The following is a 20,054-nucleotide window of genomic DNA, read 5'->3' on the forward strand; positions in this document are numbered from 1 at the left end:
ATCATCACTATTCCTGACTTCATCTTCCATCATCATTCTTTATGGATATAAACTGAGTTGATGGCTATTGGAAAGCTGGTTGAGCAAATCAAAATAGTGTTGTGAAAGTTGAGAGTTTTGTCATAGACATAAGACTTTGGGTTAAGATTTGTTTCTTAGCCTATCAAAATCTTTCTATACATAAAATAGATACCCTGTCTACAGATCCACAATATGTAAGGAAAAAAGTCCAAAAGGATAGAAATCATACAAAGAGCCTGAGGTATAAGTAAAGCATGTAATCTGATAAAACATACTATCTCATTCATGACAGTTAGTCACCTGAGAAAACAAAACTTTTTTTTAAGTAATCTCTATGTATAAGGCTCAAGATCAAGAGTCGTATGCTCTACCAACTGAACCAGAGAGGCACCTCAAGAAAACTTATTTCTTAATTTAATATGGTTCCCCCACTTCTTACATGATTTTACTTCTTTTGGAGAACTTTGTCAAGTGGCAAGAATATCTATACAGCGTACTGAGTTTTATCATTCAGTATAAGAAGCACTTACAGATATTTTAGTGTCTTTAGGAATAATGGAGACAGTCTTAACAACACAATAGATATGAAGTAAGATCCCATCTTTAAGCCATTTGAAGTGAATCAAAAGAACTGAGTCCTTCACTTTATAGAGGGTCACATTTTAAACATTTAACCTCTGCTGTTTTTTTTAAAGGTCATGAGTTTTTTAAGCAGTCAACTCTATCCCTGAAGGTCTACAAATTACAGATAACAAAATACGTTAAAGGGAGACAAAGTATTTATTTCATTCTTAGCTTTCAACCTCATCTGTTATTCACATCTCAGAAATTTATCTTCTACATACTTTCACAATATGCTAAGAAAGGCTAAAAAGTCACTCATGGAAATTGTAAGCTAAGCAGACATTAGGGTAAAAACACACCCTCTAATAAGATCATACCCTTATATGAGGTTAAATAAAATATAAGGTAATGTTATCCATGTAGGCATATCTCTACTATTATGCTAATGATACTGTCAATTACTGAACTCACCACATGTATTATAATTGTCTGCATCCTCACTAGCATGTGACCTCTTTGAAGCAGAGCTAGTGTCCCTGGTAGTACAAAGTGTTTAATATATTCAACAACATTGTAAGTACACTTTAACAGGTATCACTAACACCTAGTAAATGAAAGCATTGATTATAAAAAAAAACACTTCATGTAAGGTCAGTATATTAAAGATGTTATTTGCGGACGTTAAATAGTAGAGTGTTAGATTCTTATATACATATGTACACCTGCTGTCAATGGCTTTACACAACCTATAATCATTAACTAGAGTTTAGATCTGTGTTTCTCTTAGTGTTTGGACCGTTTGTGTCAGATTTGCTGTCAGGAAGCTTGTCAAAATGTATTTACTTTCTCTGTCACACCCAGATTCAGATTCAGTAACTCTAGGGAAAGAAGGCAGCAGGAATAAGCTGTTTTAAAATATTGGTCCCCCAGGTAATTCTCATACACCTAAATAAAGTCTGAGAAGAATTGGCCACTCTGCTCAGTACAAATAGGAAATATGAATTTCTTAAACTGGTATTTCGATCTACTCTTTTACTCACCCACTTTTAATTCAGTTTCTAGCCCCTTACTGCTCTTAAACAGAAACAAGCAAAGCACTCATGTCATCAGTCAGCACATGTACCACAAGGCTCTGCAACCTTCCCTCTTCAGGCAGTGTTAGCAGTGGGGGCAGTTGGCAACAGTCACCAGAGACTCAGAGAAATCCTTAGCCTGAGGTACTGAGCTGACTTTGGAAGAAGCAATTATGCAGAGGAACAGGAAAGTTTTCTGCATGCATGCTTAAATTCACAAGAGATCCTTAATGAAGAGAACTACACAAACCTGCTCCTTGCCTTCAGGAGGTTTATAATCAAAGGCAGGCATAGGCTGGAAGTGAAGATTGACAGGTAATCAAATTAAATTCTCAGAGCCAGGGAGCAGTGAATACATGGATCATCATTCTTGAATGCAAATTTAAATTATTCCTCTTACATAGGCTTGCTAATAAGGACTAATAATGCAAAATAATTCTGGAGGAAATCATGCTAATTCTATTTTAGCTTCCATTAACTTAACTCCCTAAGCTATCTAGCAGTATAAAGATCTATTTTCTTAACAGTTTTTATATCATTAAGCAGCTGATTACAGAGTTCAGTAATAGCTAATATTCTTATCTAGAATATGACTGCTTTAGATCTTTAAGACTGACATAATTATAAGAAAAACAAGTCTCCAACTTTGAAGTAGGGAAGCAAATCAAGACTCCAAAAAGTGTACATTAGATTTAGTCCGTTGCAAGCTTTATGTATGTGGCCCTTTCCACTGGGTTAATATAGAAAAATTTCAGATCTATCCATAAAACACTTTCTCCTCCTTTGGGTTATTAATTTTTAGAAGAGGAATTCTTGGGACAACCCCCCCCCCCCCCCCCCCCCCCCCCCCCCCGCACCACATCAAGTTCCCATTATAGTGCGCTTGTCATTACAGTGAAAGAAAAACAACCACACTGGTCTAAGTCACAGTATACATCTGCAGGAAACACCCTGCAAATAAACATTAAATTCTGTAAACTTTATTTTCATTGTTAAAACGTGAACATTCAGCAAAATATTGGTGGGATGGTTTTTAAAACTGAAATTCACTTTTTGTCCAGATATTTTCAGTCTTATAAACTATTTACTATTTGATTTTTGAGATAATTTTCACTAATAAAACCCTTTAGAGTTTTCTTAAAGGAAGCATTTACATGGAATCAAATGACAATGTATGTAAAGTTGAAATATAATCATATGGTTGGCAAAAGTAAATTTAAAAATCATAAAACATGACCCTGGATAACTTTGAGACGTCCTCTGTGCCTCAGTTTTCCTATTGTGAAACTGAAGGACTGGACTCCAGTCATTACAGAGGTGACTTCCAGCTTTAACATTCCAGAATACATTATTCACTTATTCATTCACCAGTAGTGTTCTTTTTAACAAGCCCCTTTGTTTAAATTTATCTTTCTCTGCTTTGGTATAATTCCTCCACCCCACCCTCTACAATCCATACTATAATCATTAATGAACAAAGCAGAGCTGTGTGCTCAGTCATTCTTACACAGCAGCTCTTAAAAAGGTGTTATTTGTGTAAATAAATCTATCTGGAATTATTTGTGGGGAAATCCTGTTCTTAACATTTATGTCCATGTATCATAATGTACTTATTGACAGAAAACCCTTGCTTAGATCTGGACTCCAGAAGGGAGGGATCCTAACATGCATTTTTAAAAGGTCTTTAGAATATCAACATCCTTTAAAATGAGCTGAGAGCTTGCCACAGCTTCCCAACATTGCTAAGAAGCTGATGAGTTGTATTATAAACCTGTTCAATACATTCTTTAGTTTCTGTTTTCCTTCAGATGTCAGATATTTTCTTACATTTATTCTCTTTCAAGGAAGGAAATAATTGAACACAATAATCAAGTGAGAAATATGAAATTGGGCGTAAATGTCAGTAAAAGCAGCAGTATACTATTCAAATTCTTCTGGTCTAGGGGAAGGACATCATGTACGACAGTCTCCACACGTTTGCAGCACACGACTAAAAGATGCCAAGTATTGGCAAAGTTGCATGGTTTCGTACCACTCAGAAAATACAGAAGAGAATAAAACAAAACAAACAGGAAAGAATATTACCTTTGCAGAGGCATGATTTCACAGGCCATTCTTATATATAAATTTGCCAGGGACCCTCACAACTGTCTCTTCCATGCCAATTTGGTCCGTCTGTACAGGAAACGTCTTCTCACAGTGGCTAAGCTGGGCTTGTGGGGTGAGGCTGCACCTCACAGCTGGAGAAGCGGCTTGCTCCGCAGTTAGCCAGGGTGCTGCTGCTCCCAGCCTCCAAACTTCTTCAAGCAATGCTATTTTATCGGCTGCCTCTCTACATTTACACTGCAGTCCACTTTGACCTTTTGTTCCAGGGACGCAGCTGAACCACCCAGCCAATCAGAGGAGCAGCTGTTGTAGCGCTTAAAGGCGCTGCTTCTTTTGCTCCTGCTGCTCCTCCTCCTCCTGCTTCTCAGTGGGCTTGCCTAATTCTGGTAACTCGAAACTTTCCTCTTAACAAATCCACAGACTAGCTTGTCAGTCTGGGGAGAGCAACCAATAACTGCAGCAAGGGCAAATAGTCCCTTACTTCTCAGTGTACAGAGACTGCCAAGGAGGAAATCCATTTGTCAAGGGAAGACACTGCCCTATGAAACTAAAGGTTTCTGTGACAGAAGGCAAGAGCTAAGTTTCATCCCCTCTCTTCCGTAAAAAAACAAAAAACAAAAAATAAAAAAAACCCAACAAACCACTGGCATTGGAAGGCATGATTCTTCTAGGAGGAAGGCATGCTTCTAGACCCTTGCCCTACCCACATTTATTTCCTGCTGATGTTTGTTTACACTGCGGTGGTTACTAGTCACTGGTGACATCACCCAAGGCACGTAGCTCACACTTCTGGGGAGAATACATGTCCTAAGACTGTCCAACTTCTCAAGGGATCAAAAGGGTCTACTCCCATGGACATTATTTTAACTTACTATCTCTGCATTTTATCTTTATAAAATTGAGTGTGTTTATTTCCATAATCATTTTCCTGTGAGAACATCAACAACATGTTTTGATTGTTTGCTTATTTATGTATTTATCTAGCAATCTATTTATCTAGCTTTTTTTTTTTTTACAACTAACACCAAATCAATTTTTCCATAAGGTCTGCTAACTGCTTGTTAATTATCCAGCTTTCCCTTGCAATTTCTGCTTTAGTATGGAATACTAAAGTGTTGTTCTAGGGAACATAATTGCTAATCTATAGATTTCATACACCTCAAGAACAAGAGAAGTACATTTTTAAAAGGTTTCTTTCAGGGGGCCTGGGTGGCTCAGTTGCTTAAGCGTCTGACTTCAGGTCATGATCTCATGGTTTGTGGGTTTGAGCCCTGCGTTGGGCTCTGTGCTAATAGCTTGGAGCCTGGAACCTACTTCGGATTCTGTGTCTCCCTCTCTCTCTGCCCCTCCCTTGTGTGCTCTCTTTCAAATAAACATTAAATTTTTTTAAAAAAGATTTCTTTCATATCATGAGAGTTTACAAGGAGTTATAAGAAAGCTTAGGGCATTGCTTTTAGAAGAAAGGGTAGAGAGAGGGCCAGCATCCGTGATGTTGAGAAATAGTGGGGTCTTAAAGGTCCAAATACATATCTTTCTCCTCTGTAGTTTTTCCTAATTTTTTTCACAGACCGCTCATAATTCTGAACTTAGAACATAAAGCCTTATTATGTGGCCTTTCTTTTATTATATCTGCTAATAAAAGCATTTCATTGTCTGACTAAATCCTCTACCATATTTATGAATAATCATTTATAATAATCATTTATGATTAATCATCCTGAAACTTATGTTCGGATATTAAGATAAAATATCAATAACTTATATCAGCCTTTAAAACAGTGGAAGTTGACTTGAGCCCAGAACTTACTTTAATTGCAATTGTCAATATATTCTTTTTTTAAATATTAGATTTGGAAATTATAATTTGATTCTATAACAACTTAGTTCTGTATATTTGCTTAAATTTATTTTTCAAAGTGCCTTTACATCTTGCTTAATACTTCAATAACTGCTTGAGTTGGAAAATCACTTATGTAGCATAATATCTATTTTATTGGTGAGTAAACTAGGTACTAGAAAATAAGTAATTTGTTCAGATTTACATAGGAAGTCAGTTACAGAACAGAAACTGGACTCAGAGCTTCTCAGGTCTGCTCTGGAATTCTGCTATGTCATAGTGCTTACTCTATACTATAGGAGTTTTTAAAATATTTTGTAAGATACAAATAGGTTTAGAAATACAGTGGACCCTTGAACAACAGAGATTTGAACTGTGCAGGGCTAAATATAGCAGGGTGCTGTAAATCTATTTTCTCTTCCTACTAATTTTAATAACTTTTTTTTTTCTCTAGCTCACTTGATTGTGAGGATACAGTATGTAATATATATAACATACAAAATATATGTGTGTCAACTGTTTACATCATTAGTAAGGCTTCCAGTCAACAGTAGGTCATCAGTAGTTAAGTTTTTGGGGAGTCAAAAGTTGCACATGGCGTTTGCACAGAGATTGGTATATGTAACCCTTATTGTTCAAGGGCCAACTGTAGTTGAAGTTCAAGTGAAGTAATATTTTGTCTTTTCTCAGTTTTATGAACACATCAGTACTATATGGCTAAAAGGAGTTCAATAATAAAGGACCTAGCATCATAAAAATAGGCTAACTCAAACTACAATTTGCATTCAATATATACTGGAGGTAAAATATTGAAGAACAGGGACATTCAGATTTTAATCTATGATTCCTCATGATAAATTAAGTCTTCCTATTAGCACTCCTCTAACATGCCATATTACTAGTGAGATGTCAGTGGTTATATTTTTAAAATTATCAAACACAATAACTCCATAATTATATGCCTTTTCATGCTTCTATTATTTATAACAATTCCTCCTCTTTTGGGTTCTCGGTCTATTTTCTGGGCATTACTTGATGATCGCTGATGAATTTGTACCTGGTCTGCAGCTCGCTCTCTCTACCACACCCACTGCCAGAGTCCTCCATCACTTAAATACTTTTGCTATTTCTATTCCTAACATCCTTGTGTCAGTCTTCAGGTCAGGCAGCATGAGTCCCATTCCCTGTTGTAACTCTCCAAACACTGATATCCTGACTGCATCTGCTCCACACTTAGCCCTTACTGTGCATCACTTAACCACCATGCTTCTGCCTCCCCCACTCCTCCTCCTCTTCCTTAGCCCTCTCTTCAGCAACAACTGTTCTTCTGTCTGCATAGGGCAACCTGCACCCAAACCAAGTGGCATGCAGCTTAAAAAAAAAGGCACATTCCTGTCTCTCCTCAGCATTTAGTTATTTCTAAAATGGGCTCACTAGCATCCTCTGCTTCTTCACCCTCTCTAAATCCTGCCAGCTGGGTTTTCTACTGCCAGACTGCTAAAACATTGCAAAAGAAAGTCACAGAACCCTGGCAACTAGTGACACTAAAAATTCATGCTATTTAACCTCAGCATGAACCTCAGTACTGTGTGGCAACCGTTTTAGTTATCTTTGAATGATTTTTCACTGCATTCCCATAGAAACTGCTGCAAATCTTCTTCGGTGCCACAAATCTGAACCTCTCTGTGACTAAATGCCTCACCTCCTAAATTTATTGAGAAAGCCTAGATCATCAAATGGGAGTCAGTACCTTTGTTCTTCATTGTCACCCTTAAGAGTTTAAGTGCACCCCCGCTGTCCTTAAACCACACCACACACACACACACACACACACACACACACACACACACACACACACTGACTTACTTCCTAGTCTAAGAGAAAAGGTCTCATTCACAGGACTCTAATTTCTTATCTACCTTTTGGATCTCATCATTTCCTCCTTTCTCTGGAAGAAACCTGATCTCTCTTCGATCTCAAATCTGTCCCCCTTCCAAGAGGAACCCGAGTGAGTATCCCCCAGTCTTAAAATGTTTTCCTCGGCTGCCTTGCCTGTTGGGACAGTGCTATTTTCCCCTCCTCCCACTGACAGACTTCCCTTTGCAAAGCCTACCTCCGCTGTTCCCACTTCCGCATAAATTACTGACTCCCCTACCCCATGCCAACGAACTTGAGACTTCACCACTTTTCTGAAACTGCTTTAAGGCCACCAATGCTCTTTTGACTATTAAAATCTCAATGCCTTTTCTTGGAGCCCTTTCTACTCTTAACTTTCCAGAAACACCCACCTTTGGTTTTCTGAAAGTCTTTGGCTCCCTATAATCTTTCCTGGGAATTCCCCAAATATCCCTGATTACTCCATCCTCCTTTTATTTCATTTGTCTTTCCTCCTCTCTTTCCCCCTCCACACCTTGCTTTCCAGACCAGCACCATTCAGTACACACATTTTATGTGGGCTTAATAAATTGTGCTCTGGAAATATGCTCCTGGGGCCTGGATCCTAACTCTACCACAGATGAGCACTGTAAACTTGGCCAAGCTCTATAAAAATCTCTGAAGTTGCTCTGAGGAATTAATGAGATTATGTATGTAAAACATGAAGAATAGTGCCTGGCAAATCACTAAGTGCTAAATCATTATTAGTATTATTATCCTAATCAACACTTTCAAAGCCTCATATTATCTGATCCTCAAATTTCTCCTTCTGGCCCCTCTTGTTAATGATGTTGTTATTCTCTTTATAAATCAGATTCAAAGCCTGAGTCATCTTTACACCTCCCCCGCTTCTCCTTAAAGCTGTTGACTGTCTTGTCTCTTTAATCAGCTAGGCTTGGTCGTCTGCAATCTGAGGATGATCCTTCTGCCTCCCCTCACCAGATCTCCAATGCATACATCTCGCTGTTGCAGAGTTTCCTACTGTGATTATGATCTGCTCACTCACCCTTCTGATCAGAACCTTCATTAGCTCTCAACTACTTTTTCAGTGAACCCCAATTCTTTAATATGATGACTAAGACTCTCCACCAATTAACCTCAATTTACCCCTCCAGTCCATCTGCTTATACTTTTAAAGAAAATCACTCCAGACACAAACCTGGACACTATTTTTGAATCTGCTCTAAACTCTTCTACCCTAAACATTTGTTCATGCTGTTCCCTCTGTCTGGAATATTTTCCCATTCCATTTTCTTCTGGCAAAATTCCATGCATACATCAGGCTTTTGCCAGTTAGAAGAAATTTCTTTTCCGTTTTAAATTTATACAACCCTGTAATGTTATTTATTCCCCCACCCCCCAGTTTTATTATTTGAACCTATATATTATCTCTCTCCTGGAATATATGATTTCCAGGAGGACTCCATCTTTCTTATAGCCACTACATGGAATAGACACTTAATAAGTGCTGAATGAATTAACTGATAAATCAAACACTATTCCAGAAACTGAAGCATAGCTACTTTGATTGGATTTTAATTTGTTGAGAAATATTCCCATCCACTCTTTAGCATTTCTCATTGTAGGCAAACACTTAAGATAAAGCAGATGCCTCATGTAGACGCAAATAAAGAATGATAACCAGTAACTGATGAAAGAAATAAAGCACTGAGTCTATGCATTGCTATGCAATCACAGAGATGTAAAAGGTAAGATTCTATCCCAAACTCTGAAATCTTTTAAGCATTTTACATTATCCAGTTTCTCCTGGATTGTCTGTTTCCTTTTCTACACTTCAGCTGGCTTGCGGACTTCTAATTTTCTTATATAATTTCTTCAGCAGATTCTAAGAGTTTGGTTCTAAGTGTGTTATCAAGAGCAACAATTGCTCCAAAAATGATGTGGTTTCATTTGCTTTAATTTCAACATCAATTTCAAACAATCAAAGAACTAAGAACATTTCTTGGCCACATTAGTTTGTTTTCATATATCATCCTAAAATCAGATTTATTTCCTAAGACAAAACAACATATTAAACTAATTTCTTTCTTACAAGTTTGGTAACAAGATGCTTCTTAGGCAAGGCTTCTTCCTCATATTTTTATCAATCTTTGTAAAATGTACTAAGGAGTAACACCTTTTATAAGACAGTCACATAGTCATCATAAGTGGTAATGATTAAATCTGATAGGAGTTTTTCATAATCATGAAACCAGTATTTTCAGAGTACATATAATTTAGATATTCTGGTATTGCTGCACAGGATCCTGGTTAAATTTACTCTTTGGTGATCTGTGTTAGAATACCAGTGAATTTCTGGGGTGCCTGGGTGGCTCAGTCAGTTGAGTATCTGACTCTAATTTTGGCTCAGGTCATGATCCCAGGGTTGTGATTGAGTTCAATTGGGCTCCATGCTGAGCATGGCTGTGCTTAAGATTTTCTTTTTCTCTCTCTCTTTTCCTCTCCGTCTCTCTTTCCCTCTCCATCTCCCTCCCTCTTCCTCCCTTCCTCCCTTTGCTCCTCCCCCCTGCTCAGGCTCCAAAAAAAAAACCAAAACAAAAGCAACAAAAAAACAAACAAAGCCACCAGTGAATTCCAAGGGTCATCAGAGAGCATCATCATCTACCACAACAAATATCAAAAAAGGGGGCGGGAACAGGAGAAGTAGTATATGTAAGGCAACTAGCATTAAGAATTTATGCTGTGCTCATTTTAATAGATGTGGAACTGAAGAAGTTAATTAACTTGAACACTCAATTAGTAAGTGGCTGACACGAAGCAAGCATCTGAATGCCATAGTATGTCCACTATATAATAGCTCTTAAAGATAATGAAGTATTATAATTAGCCATTTATATTATATATTATCAATAAACAACAGGAAATAAAGCACCGTTTCTTTTCTTTTGGTCTGAGGTTTATACTCAGATGAGTGTGTGTGTTTATATTATAATGCTTGTCTGAACCCAAGATACACAGTGGACCAGAACAAACCTCTTCTGCTATCGTGGGTCAACACTGAGTGTGCATGTGTGAGTGTGTAGTAGTAGTAGTAGCAGCAGCAGCAGCAACAACAACAGAGGTAGTAGTAGTAATAATAGTAGCAGCAGCAACAGTAGTAGTAGCAACAATAGTAGTAATAGTAGTAGTAATAGTAGCAGCAGCAGCAACAACAATAGTAGTAGTAGTAGCAGCAGCAGCCAGTTGTAGTTGTAATGGTGGAAGGAAGTGGTTGGGGTGGGCTGTTGAGGGAAAGAGGAAGATAGAAAGAAAAATACATGGAAAAATTAAGCTTTAAGTGGCATTCTTAACTATATTCCTCTTAGTAAGAAGTTAATATATGGAAATGAGAGGTGGGCTGTCAATTGTTTTTATGCAAAAAAAAAATCCTACAGTACTTAAGGATAATTATTAAAACCTTATAAAGGATTTATTTTAGAAATTAAAACAGTGACACTCAGAACAGGCTCAAGCTAAGTGGAACAGGAAACTTCTAGTTAGGTAAACTATTTCCTTGGGTAACAACAAAAAGAAACCTCCTTGCATTACTTAAGGCCAAAATAAAAAATAAGAAAATCAACATAATTGTTGTCTCAGCTATTAGACTTATCTATAGTAAAATATTGCTGAGAAAAATCCCACAGGGACAGAAATTATATCATTGGTGTTCCAAAGATACCTCTTTAATTCTAATGGTCGATTTTGCTTTTAAAACCGTGTCCTGGCTTACTTCATGAAGGTATTTGTGACCAGCCTTGCCAGACTCTCAGATGGCTCAGAGGGTTCATTCACTCCACTTCTAACATGCTGCTGAGTGGCAGGGGAGTGACAAGGAGCCGCTACTCTAACAATGAAGCAGAGTTTCCAGGCCTCGATATCTGGAGATACACTATTCAGTTGCCCTTCTTCACTACCCACCCCCCCCATGGCTCTGACTTTACTAACTAGTTCTAACATCCCTAATATAGAAAATAAGATTCAGAACATTCACCAGAAAGGCTGAGTAAGTATTTCAAATCGGAAGACAAGTGATTATATTTCACAGCACATGAATACATAGTTCTGTAGAAATTCATATAAAAACTTTTTTAATTTTTTAAAGTTTTAAAATTTATTTTGGGGGGACACATGGAGAGAGAGAGAGGGAGAGGGAGGAGCGAGAGAGGGAGATAGAGAAAGACAGGGAGATAGAGGGAGAATCCCAAGCAGGCTCTGTGCTGTCAACATACAGACCAAGATGGGGCTTGAACTCATGAACCGTGAGATCATAACCTGAGCCAAAATCAAGAATCAGACGCTTAACTGACTGAGCCACCCAGGCGCCCTTATTTTTTCTTAAAAAAAAAAAAAAAAAAGTAAATTTCTTATAACAACCGAGGACTGAAATTTCTCCATAAAAACTGGCTAAAAATAAACTCTTTGAGACAACTTACATAATTGTTCCCCAACTTTCTGGGACACAGAAAAATCCACATTTTTGCCAGATGGAATCTCAGTTAGTGATTACTGCCAATAAATAAGTGCTCGAGCACATTTTCCTGGAATGGGACTCTGTGGGCATGACTTTCTCCAAATGTCCCTCGGGAGTCCAGATAATAGTGTTTCTGTTCCTATAAAATAAGTCATGTCCCACACAACAGCTGCTACCACACCTGAGATCAGCTGCCTTAAATTGTCCCAGTGAACTTTCACCCTGTTAAATGATATTTCCTGGCACAGGAGAAGCAGGTTTCAGCAGAGCTTCCTTAGAGAAATGTCAAAGTTGCTCAGCGTGATATGGTAACCGCAGTCTAATTCTGTATCCATATAACATAAACCTCATCCTTCAGGGTGACTTGAAATACTGAGCACAAGCACAAAGTCTCTCAACGTCAATACACTGGCTGGCAATATTTATTTACTTCAGCACAAAGCATTGTGCTTTGCTTTGAAGCAACCAATAAATAAGTGAAATATATTTAAAAACAAGGTAAGAGGAAGTAGCGACTGTGTTACCAAGAATAGGTCACAATAAAAAAAAAAAATCACAGTCATGGTACCTTAAAGTGTCAACATCCGTAATGCATTTTAAATGATCTAATTTTTTTATTTTTGGAGAGAGAAAAACAGAGTATGAGCTAGGGAGGGGCAGAGAGAGGGAGACACAGAATCGGAAACAGGCTCCAAGCTCTGAGCTGTCAGCACAGAGCCCGATGTGGGGCTCTAGCCTGTGAACCGGGAGATCATGACCTAAGTTGAAGTTGGACTCTCAACCCACTGAGCCACCCAGGCATTCCTTAAAAGTACTTTTTAAAAAATTAGATCATTTAGGGGCACCTGGGTGGCTCAGTGGGTTGAGTGTCTAACTTCGCCTCAGGTCATGATCTCCCGGTTCACAGGCTCGAGTCCCACATCGGACTCTGTGCTGACAGCTCAGAGCTTGGAGTCTGCTTCAGGCTCTGTGTCTCACTCTCTCTCTCTCTCTGGCCCTCCTCAGCTCACACTCTGTCTCTCTCTCCTCAAAAACAAAATAAAACATTAAAAAATTTAAAAAACTCTCACACTAAACAATTTTTTAAAAAGTGCTTTTAAATTCAATGTCTCAGAATTGGAGCCACTGCATTAATTCTGTGTGTTATATCTTCTCTTTCTAGTGCTGTTCATGTGTAGACATTATTAGAATTACTAATGAAACAAAATATTTTCCTCATTTTTAGTGAGATATATAAATTGAAAAAAAATCAAATAAATTAGGAAATAAACTGGATGTATAAATTACTAAATAAAGCTAATTAAATCAATGGTTCCCTCCATAGGGAATGCAATTCATTCACTAAAGAGATAAAGAAAATTCACTGAAAAATAAATTATAATTCCACAATGACTTTCCAAAATATTACTTCAGGAAGACAACTCTAAAACATAAATAACAACCTTAAAGTCTAGCAACAGCTTAGTAAGATACTTTTGAACAAAGTACTTCTGGAAATACTATCATCCTAGATTTACTCCATGAAACAGATAAATAGTATAGAATTTAGCCAAACCAAGTAATAATTGAATGGATACTTTGTTACTAAGTGTAAATGAGATAACATTATCTCTCTCTTCCTTTCCTGTCCATTAGTCAATTACCAATGCCTGGTCTTTTCCAAGTCCGCCATCACCATTTAGATTCTTATTACTACTTACCTCTGCATTATAGCTTTTTCTTAATATGTTTTACTGAATTTTCTCCACTCTAAATCCAGATTGCACAGATTTGATATTCCCCAAACAGTGCCTTAATAATGTCAAAAAGCTTTGATACTTCTTCAAATTCTATACGCAGAGGGCCCTTCTACTCTGTTCCATATTCACACTCATCACCTCTCTCTCCTTTGCTGGAGGTGGGGGTCCTGGCAAGCTGAACTGTTTTTGTCCACTGTCCAATCTGCTTTCCTGCCACCTTTGTTTCAGGCATTTATCCTAACCTGGAATCCCCTCCTGGCCACATCCCCATTCAACCAAAGCTCAGCGTGCTTGGGTTTCTCATATGCTGCACATTCGGATTCCTCCATTCAGGGATTTCATCCTGAATGAGTGAAGCCATAATCACCAAGTCCAAAAGCAGCTGTCACTCTATATGATTTCTCTAAAATATGGTGATTATGGTGTCCTCCTTGAAGCATTTGTCATCCTTGATTTAAAAAACAAAAACATTTTTCTTATTACAAATTGTACATTATATATTCATATACAAAAATACAGATAAGAAGAAAGTAAAGGTCAAACACAATCCCATCACTCATATAACCAGTGTTCAATATGATTGCATATATCTTACTTTTTTCTATTAATCTATAACATATATAACTATATACAAAGATGGGACAATGTGAAGGTTCTTAATGCCACTGAACTGTACACTTAAAACTGACTGAAATGCATCACTCATCATCAGGGAAATACAAATCAAAACTACACTGAGATACCACCTCACACCAGTCACAGTGGCTAAAATGAATAAATCAGGAGACTCTAGGTGCTGGTGAGGATGTGGAAAAACTGGCACCCTCCTACACTGATGGTGGGAATGTAAACTTGTGCACCCCCTCTGGAAAGCAGTGTGGAGGTTCCTCAAAAAATTAACAATAGAACTCCCCTAGGACCCAGCAGTAGCACTGCTAGGAATTTACCAAGGGATACAGGAGTGCTGATGCATAGGGGCACGTGGACCCCAATGTTCATAGCAGCACTTTCCACAATAGCCAAATCATGGAAAGAGCCTAAGTGTCCATCAACTGATGAATGGATTAAGAAGATGTGGTTTATCTATACAATGGAATACTACATGACAATGAGAAAGAATGAAATCTGTCCATTTGTAGCAACGTGGATGGAACTTGAGGGTGTTATGCTGAGCAAAATAATTCAGGCAGAGAAAGACAGATACCATATGTTTTCACTTATAAGTGGATCAGGAGAAACTTAACAGAGGACCATGGGAGAGGGGAAGGGGAAAAAATAGTTGGAGAGAGGGAGGGAGACCAACCATGAGAGACTCTTGAATGCTGAGAACAAACTGAGGGCTGTTGGGAGTTGGGAGAGGGGAAGGGGGGAGATGGGCATGGAGGAGGGCACTTGTTGGAATGAGCACTGGGTGTTATATGGAAATCAACTTGACAATAAACTATAAAAGAAAAAAACTGGCTGAAATGATAAATTTTACGTATATTTTACCACAACAAAAAATATTGGATAATGTACTATATACTATTTAATAATGTTTATTTAATAATCAATAATATATTTCTATAACATTTCTAATCCTCAAAATTGTTTTCTACACTTATCATATTTTTATCCATGATGATGATACTTTAAATCATTTTGTTCAAGTAGTGACTACCAGATTTCTCTACTGTAAAAGGCTCTTTCTTCTTTGTAATGAAACATTATCTGTGAGATAATCATTCGAGACTGTAAAAATTTATACTCCAGATATATTCTGAGCATCTCTTTTGAAGGAAGAGACAACAGGACTTGCTGATGGACTGGCTAAGAAACAGTAGAGGAATACCAAACTTGTGGCTTGAGTGGGTGAACAGCGGCAAAATTTATTGAGATATGAAAAACCTGGGTAGAAATGGAACTGCCTTTTCTTAGAAGTGTGATTTGGGAGGCCTGGTTTATATAAACTGAGTGTGAGATACTTATTAAATATCTGAGTGGACCTGTCAGGAAGCCAAAAGGCAGGACCAGCCTCATGGGCACATGAAATGTGCAGTCTCACAGGGGCTCATGCTAGGTCCAATGCCCTGGTGTTACCATCTTGAAAGTTTTAATAGAAAAGAGGACCCACTTTTTCACTTTAGGTGGGGAGCCACCCCATAATTCGGTAGCTGGTAGTACCACTTGGATATAACAATTGGGAGTATGATGGAGAGGTTGCAGGAAAACCAACCTTTGGATGCTCTGGAAAGGAAGACACGTTTTGCAAAGACTATGAAAGGGTGTTGAATAAGACTATAGGGAAAAGAGGCGAGTGTGATATTGCAGAAGCAAAGTGAAGAAACTTGTCCACAAGGGAATAATCATTTGGGTCAAATGCTGCTGAGATAGAGTAAGGTGAGAACAGTAGAGTGATCTTTGGATTTGGCAAGACGGAGATTGTTGGTGTCCTTAACAGGAACAATTTCAGTGGCTTGTGGGTTGAAGAAAGAACAGGAGGAAAGGATATGAAGACAGCAAGTATGTATACTCCTTCATCAGAGATTGGCTCTAAAGGAGAAGAGAGATACTATTTCTGGGGAGGGATTAAAAAATGTTGAGAGGGGGCCCCTAGGTGACTTAATTGATTAAACAGCCAACTCTTGATTTTAGCTCAGATCACGATCTCATCGTTCACAAGTTCAAGTCCCAAGGTGGGCTCTGCACTGACAGTGTGGAGCCTGCTTGGAATTCTCTCTCTTTCTCTGTCCCTCCCCTGCTCATGCTCTTTCTAACAATAAATAAATAAACTTAAAAAATAGTTGAGATCTATTATAGCATGTTTCTATGCTGATGGGGAAAATGCAGAAGAGAGAAACTGATGTCACAGAGGAGGGAGGTGATTACTGAAACAGAGTCCTTGAGTCAATGAAAGGTAATGGCATTCAAAGTACAAGCAGAAGGCTTGACTCCAGAGAGGTGCAAGTTTAGTTCTTTCATTGTAATAGGAGAGAATGCAAAGTGGAAGGGTATAGATATGAATACCTTTGTAGATTTGGGAGTTAGAAGGGTAACAGCAGTCTTTTGTGATTGCTGTGTGAAATAAAATAAAATCTTTGGGTTGTGCTGTAATATTTTACAGATCTAAACCATGCTCATTTCTCTAGTAAACTGAGGTTCATGATTTCAGAAAACAAAGGTGGTGAAAGAAGAGAAGATCCAGGATGCTAATTTAAGTTTTGTTTTCCTATTTTTTTTAAATGTTTGCTTATTTTTCCAAAGAGAGAGACAGAGCAGGAGTAGAGGAGGGGCAGATACAGAATCTAAAGCAGGTTCCAGGCTCTGAACTGTCAGCACAGAGCCCAATGTGGGGCTCGAACCCATGGACCATGAAATCATGAGCTGAGCCAAAATCAGAGGCTTAACAGACTAAGCTACCCAGGCACCCTTTCATTCTTTTTTTTTTTTGAAAATCAGGTTCAGGTTTTTGCTAAGGGGACCAAAAAGACAATCCAATGGGAAAAGATAGTCTTATTAGCAAATGGTGCTGGGATAACTGGATATTCACAAGCAAAAGGATGAAGCTGGACCTGTACCTCACACCACATATAAAAATTAACTCAAAATGTACTATATACCTAATTGTAGGAGCCAAAGTATAAAACTCTTAGAGGAAGTCATAGGCCTAAAACTTCGTGACTTTAAATTAAGCAATGGTTTCTTAGATAGGCCATCAAAATCATGAATAACTAGAGGAAAAAAAAAGATTAATTGACCTTGATCAAAATGAAAAACTTTTGCGCTTCAGAGGACATTTTTAATAAAGTAAAAAGGCAACCCTCAGAATATAAGAAAATATTTGAAAAATCATATATTTGAAAAGGGACACTATCCAGAATATATAACTCTTCCAAGTCAGTAAAAAGACAGCCGAATTTTAAAAATGGGCAAAGTATTGGAACTGCCATTCCTCCAAAAGAGATATACAAATGGCTAATAAACACATGAAAAGATGCTCATCATTAGTCTTTAGGGAAATGCAAACCAAACCCATAATGAGACACCATGCTACACTCGGCAGTATGGTTGTCATAACATAGAGACTAACAAGTGTTGACAAAGATGTGGAGAAACTGGAAATATATTTTGTTAGCGGGAACACAAATGTTGAGAAATAGTTTATGGGTTCCTGAAAAAGTTAAACATAGGTTATGATACGAACCAACACCACCACCTCAGGCATATACACAAGAGAACTGAAAACGTGTGTTCACAGAAAGACTTGTACACAAATGTTCATACCAGCATTATTCATAACAGTCTCAAAGTCCATGCAACCCAAACGTCCATCAACTGATGAATAAACAAAGTGTGGTGTCTATCTACAACAGAATATTATTATTCATCCTCATAAAGGGATGAACACTGACACGTTATAATATGGACAAACCTTCACAACATATTCTAAGTGAAAGAAGGCAGAGGAAAAAGGATGTAAACTGTGTGACTGAACTTACACAATGGCAGGAGTCAGAGCTTCATTGAGATGAAATGTCACTGACCAGTGATAAAGTGGGACAAGAGCACTCCAGATAAAAAGAACAATGTTAGCAAAGAGGCAAAGCTGTGACACTGCTGTGACATATTTGAAATAATGTGGTCGTCATGTAGCCTGAGCATGAGATAAAGAACTGTGAAAAGGTAAGTAAGGAAAGTAGTTTGAACCAAATTTTCTGTTTTAAAGAACTTGAATACCTTGAACTTTATTCAATGAGAAGTCTTTGCTTTTAGAGCACCACTATTATACCACTTCTAAACCTCTTGAATTATATATTATTGTTAACTATAAATTTCACTATTGTTAAATACATTTAACTATAAATTTGTCTCACTTAAGGAATGAGAGATTCCTGAAGATGAGAGACGAAGCCTTAGTTCTCTCTGGCTTCGCAGGGCCCAATGCAAAATATGCAGCACTTGAATGTGCGCACTAGGAATTTGTTGACCTTGAATTACTAAAATAAATTCAGTTAAGCCACAGGAGTCCACATATATTTTGGTGATTTATGTGCTATGAAAAATTACCTGCAAATATGACAATAACTTTCCTTACCATTACCTACTTTCTCTTTCATCAACTACTCACACTGTAAACAGACTTAGGGGAAAAAAAACCTTTTTAAATTAAAGTTTGGATCCCAGTGAAATATCAAAATTTGAAGAGTCAGAGCAATTGTATTGAGCAGCAGATTTTGGTAAATGGGTAGAGAACTATTTGTTTTTTTTGATAATCAAGATACTTACAGAAATATCAGAGCCTTTCATTTTAAAGCATAAGAATAAAAGGAGATTGAAGTTAAACACTAGGAAGTATTTTTAATACATGTCCAGCTCATATGAAATAGTTTATTGGAGAAGACCTTGGAATATTTACCATGGGGGCCAGGGATGGTTAAGAACAGATTAGAAATCTATCTGTATAGATAATTTTTCCTAATCCAGCCTGGGACCTTGGGACCAGAAAGCCTGATGTGGGGTTCAAACTCACCAACCATGAGATCATGACCTGAGCCAAAGTCAGATTCTTAACAGATTGAGCCATGATTCTATTTTTTTTTTTGATGGAACAATTAAGATCAACTTTCCCAGCAAATTTCAAGCAGACAATACAGTATTATTAACAACATTCATCATGCTGTATATTATATGCCCAGAACTTATTCATCTTATCACTGAAAGTTGGTAGTCTCTGACCAACATCTGACCATTTCCCACTGGCAATCACTGTTCTACTCTTTGATTTTTAGCTCAGCTTTTTAGATTTCACATATAAATGAGATCACACAGTATTTGTCTTTCTGTGTCTGGCTTCTTTCACTTAGCATGTCCTCCAGGTTCATCCATGTTGGAAGTGACAGGATTTCCCTCTTGTGTGTATGTGTGTATATATTTCATTGCATAAAAGAAATACACAAACACACACACATATGCAAGCACACACACATAAATATATATAATGTGCATGTATCCTTTGAATCAGTATTTTTGTATCCTTCAGGTAAATACTTAGTAATACAATTGCCGGGTCATAGGGTAGTTCTATTTTTTTTAAAGCTTATTTATTTATTTTGAGAAAAAGGACATAGGACTTGATCTCATGAACTATGAGATCATGACCTGAGCCAAAACCAAGAGTCAGATGCTTAACTGACTGAGCCACCCAGGTGCCTCTCTATTTTTAACTTTTTGAAGAACCTCCAAACTATTTTCCAGAGAGGGTGCACCAGTTTGCATTCCCACCAACAGTGTAAGAGGACTCCCCTATCTCCCCATCCTAACACCTGTTG

The 20,054-nt window shown here is 37.7% G+C and overlaps 1 protein-coding gene across 2 annotated transcripts in view; it reads right to left on the reverse strand.

Annotated features, from left to right (window-relative positions):
- LOC120221181 (protein FAM13A) overlaps positions 1 to 20,054 on the reverse strand; it is a 283,092-nt gene that overhangs the window by 111,743 nt on the left and 151,295 nt on the right. Inside the window, exon 1 of one of the 2 annotated variants that reach the window (XM_039218436.1) lies at positions 3,744 to 3,992. The exons of the other annotated variant lie outside the window; for it this stretch is intronic. Within the exon in view, the coding sequence (XP_039074367.1) occupies positions 3,744 to 3,772 (29 nt within the window). The 5' untranslated portion in view covers positions 3,773 to 3,992. Of the gene's footprint in view, positions 1 to 3,743; positions 3,993 to 20,054 lie in introns of those variants that run through there. 2 annotated transcript variants of the gene reach the window in all.

The sequence above is a fragment of the Hyaena hyaena genome, unplaced genomic scaffold (assembly GCF_003009895.1).
Source record: "Hyaena hyaena isolate Hyena2069 unplaced genomic scaffold, ASM300989v1 scaffold_764, whole genome shotgun sequence".
NCBI lineage: Eukaryota > Metazoa > Chordata > Mammalia > Carnivora > Hyaenidae > Hyaena > Hyaena hyaena.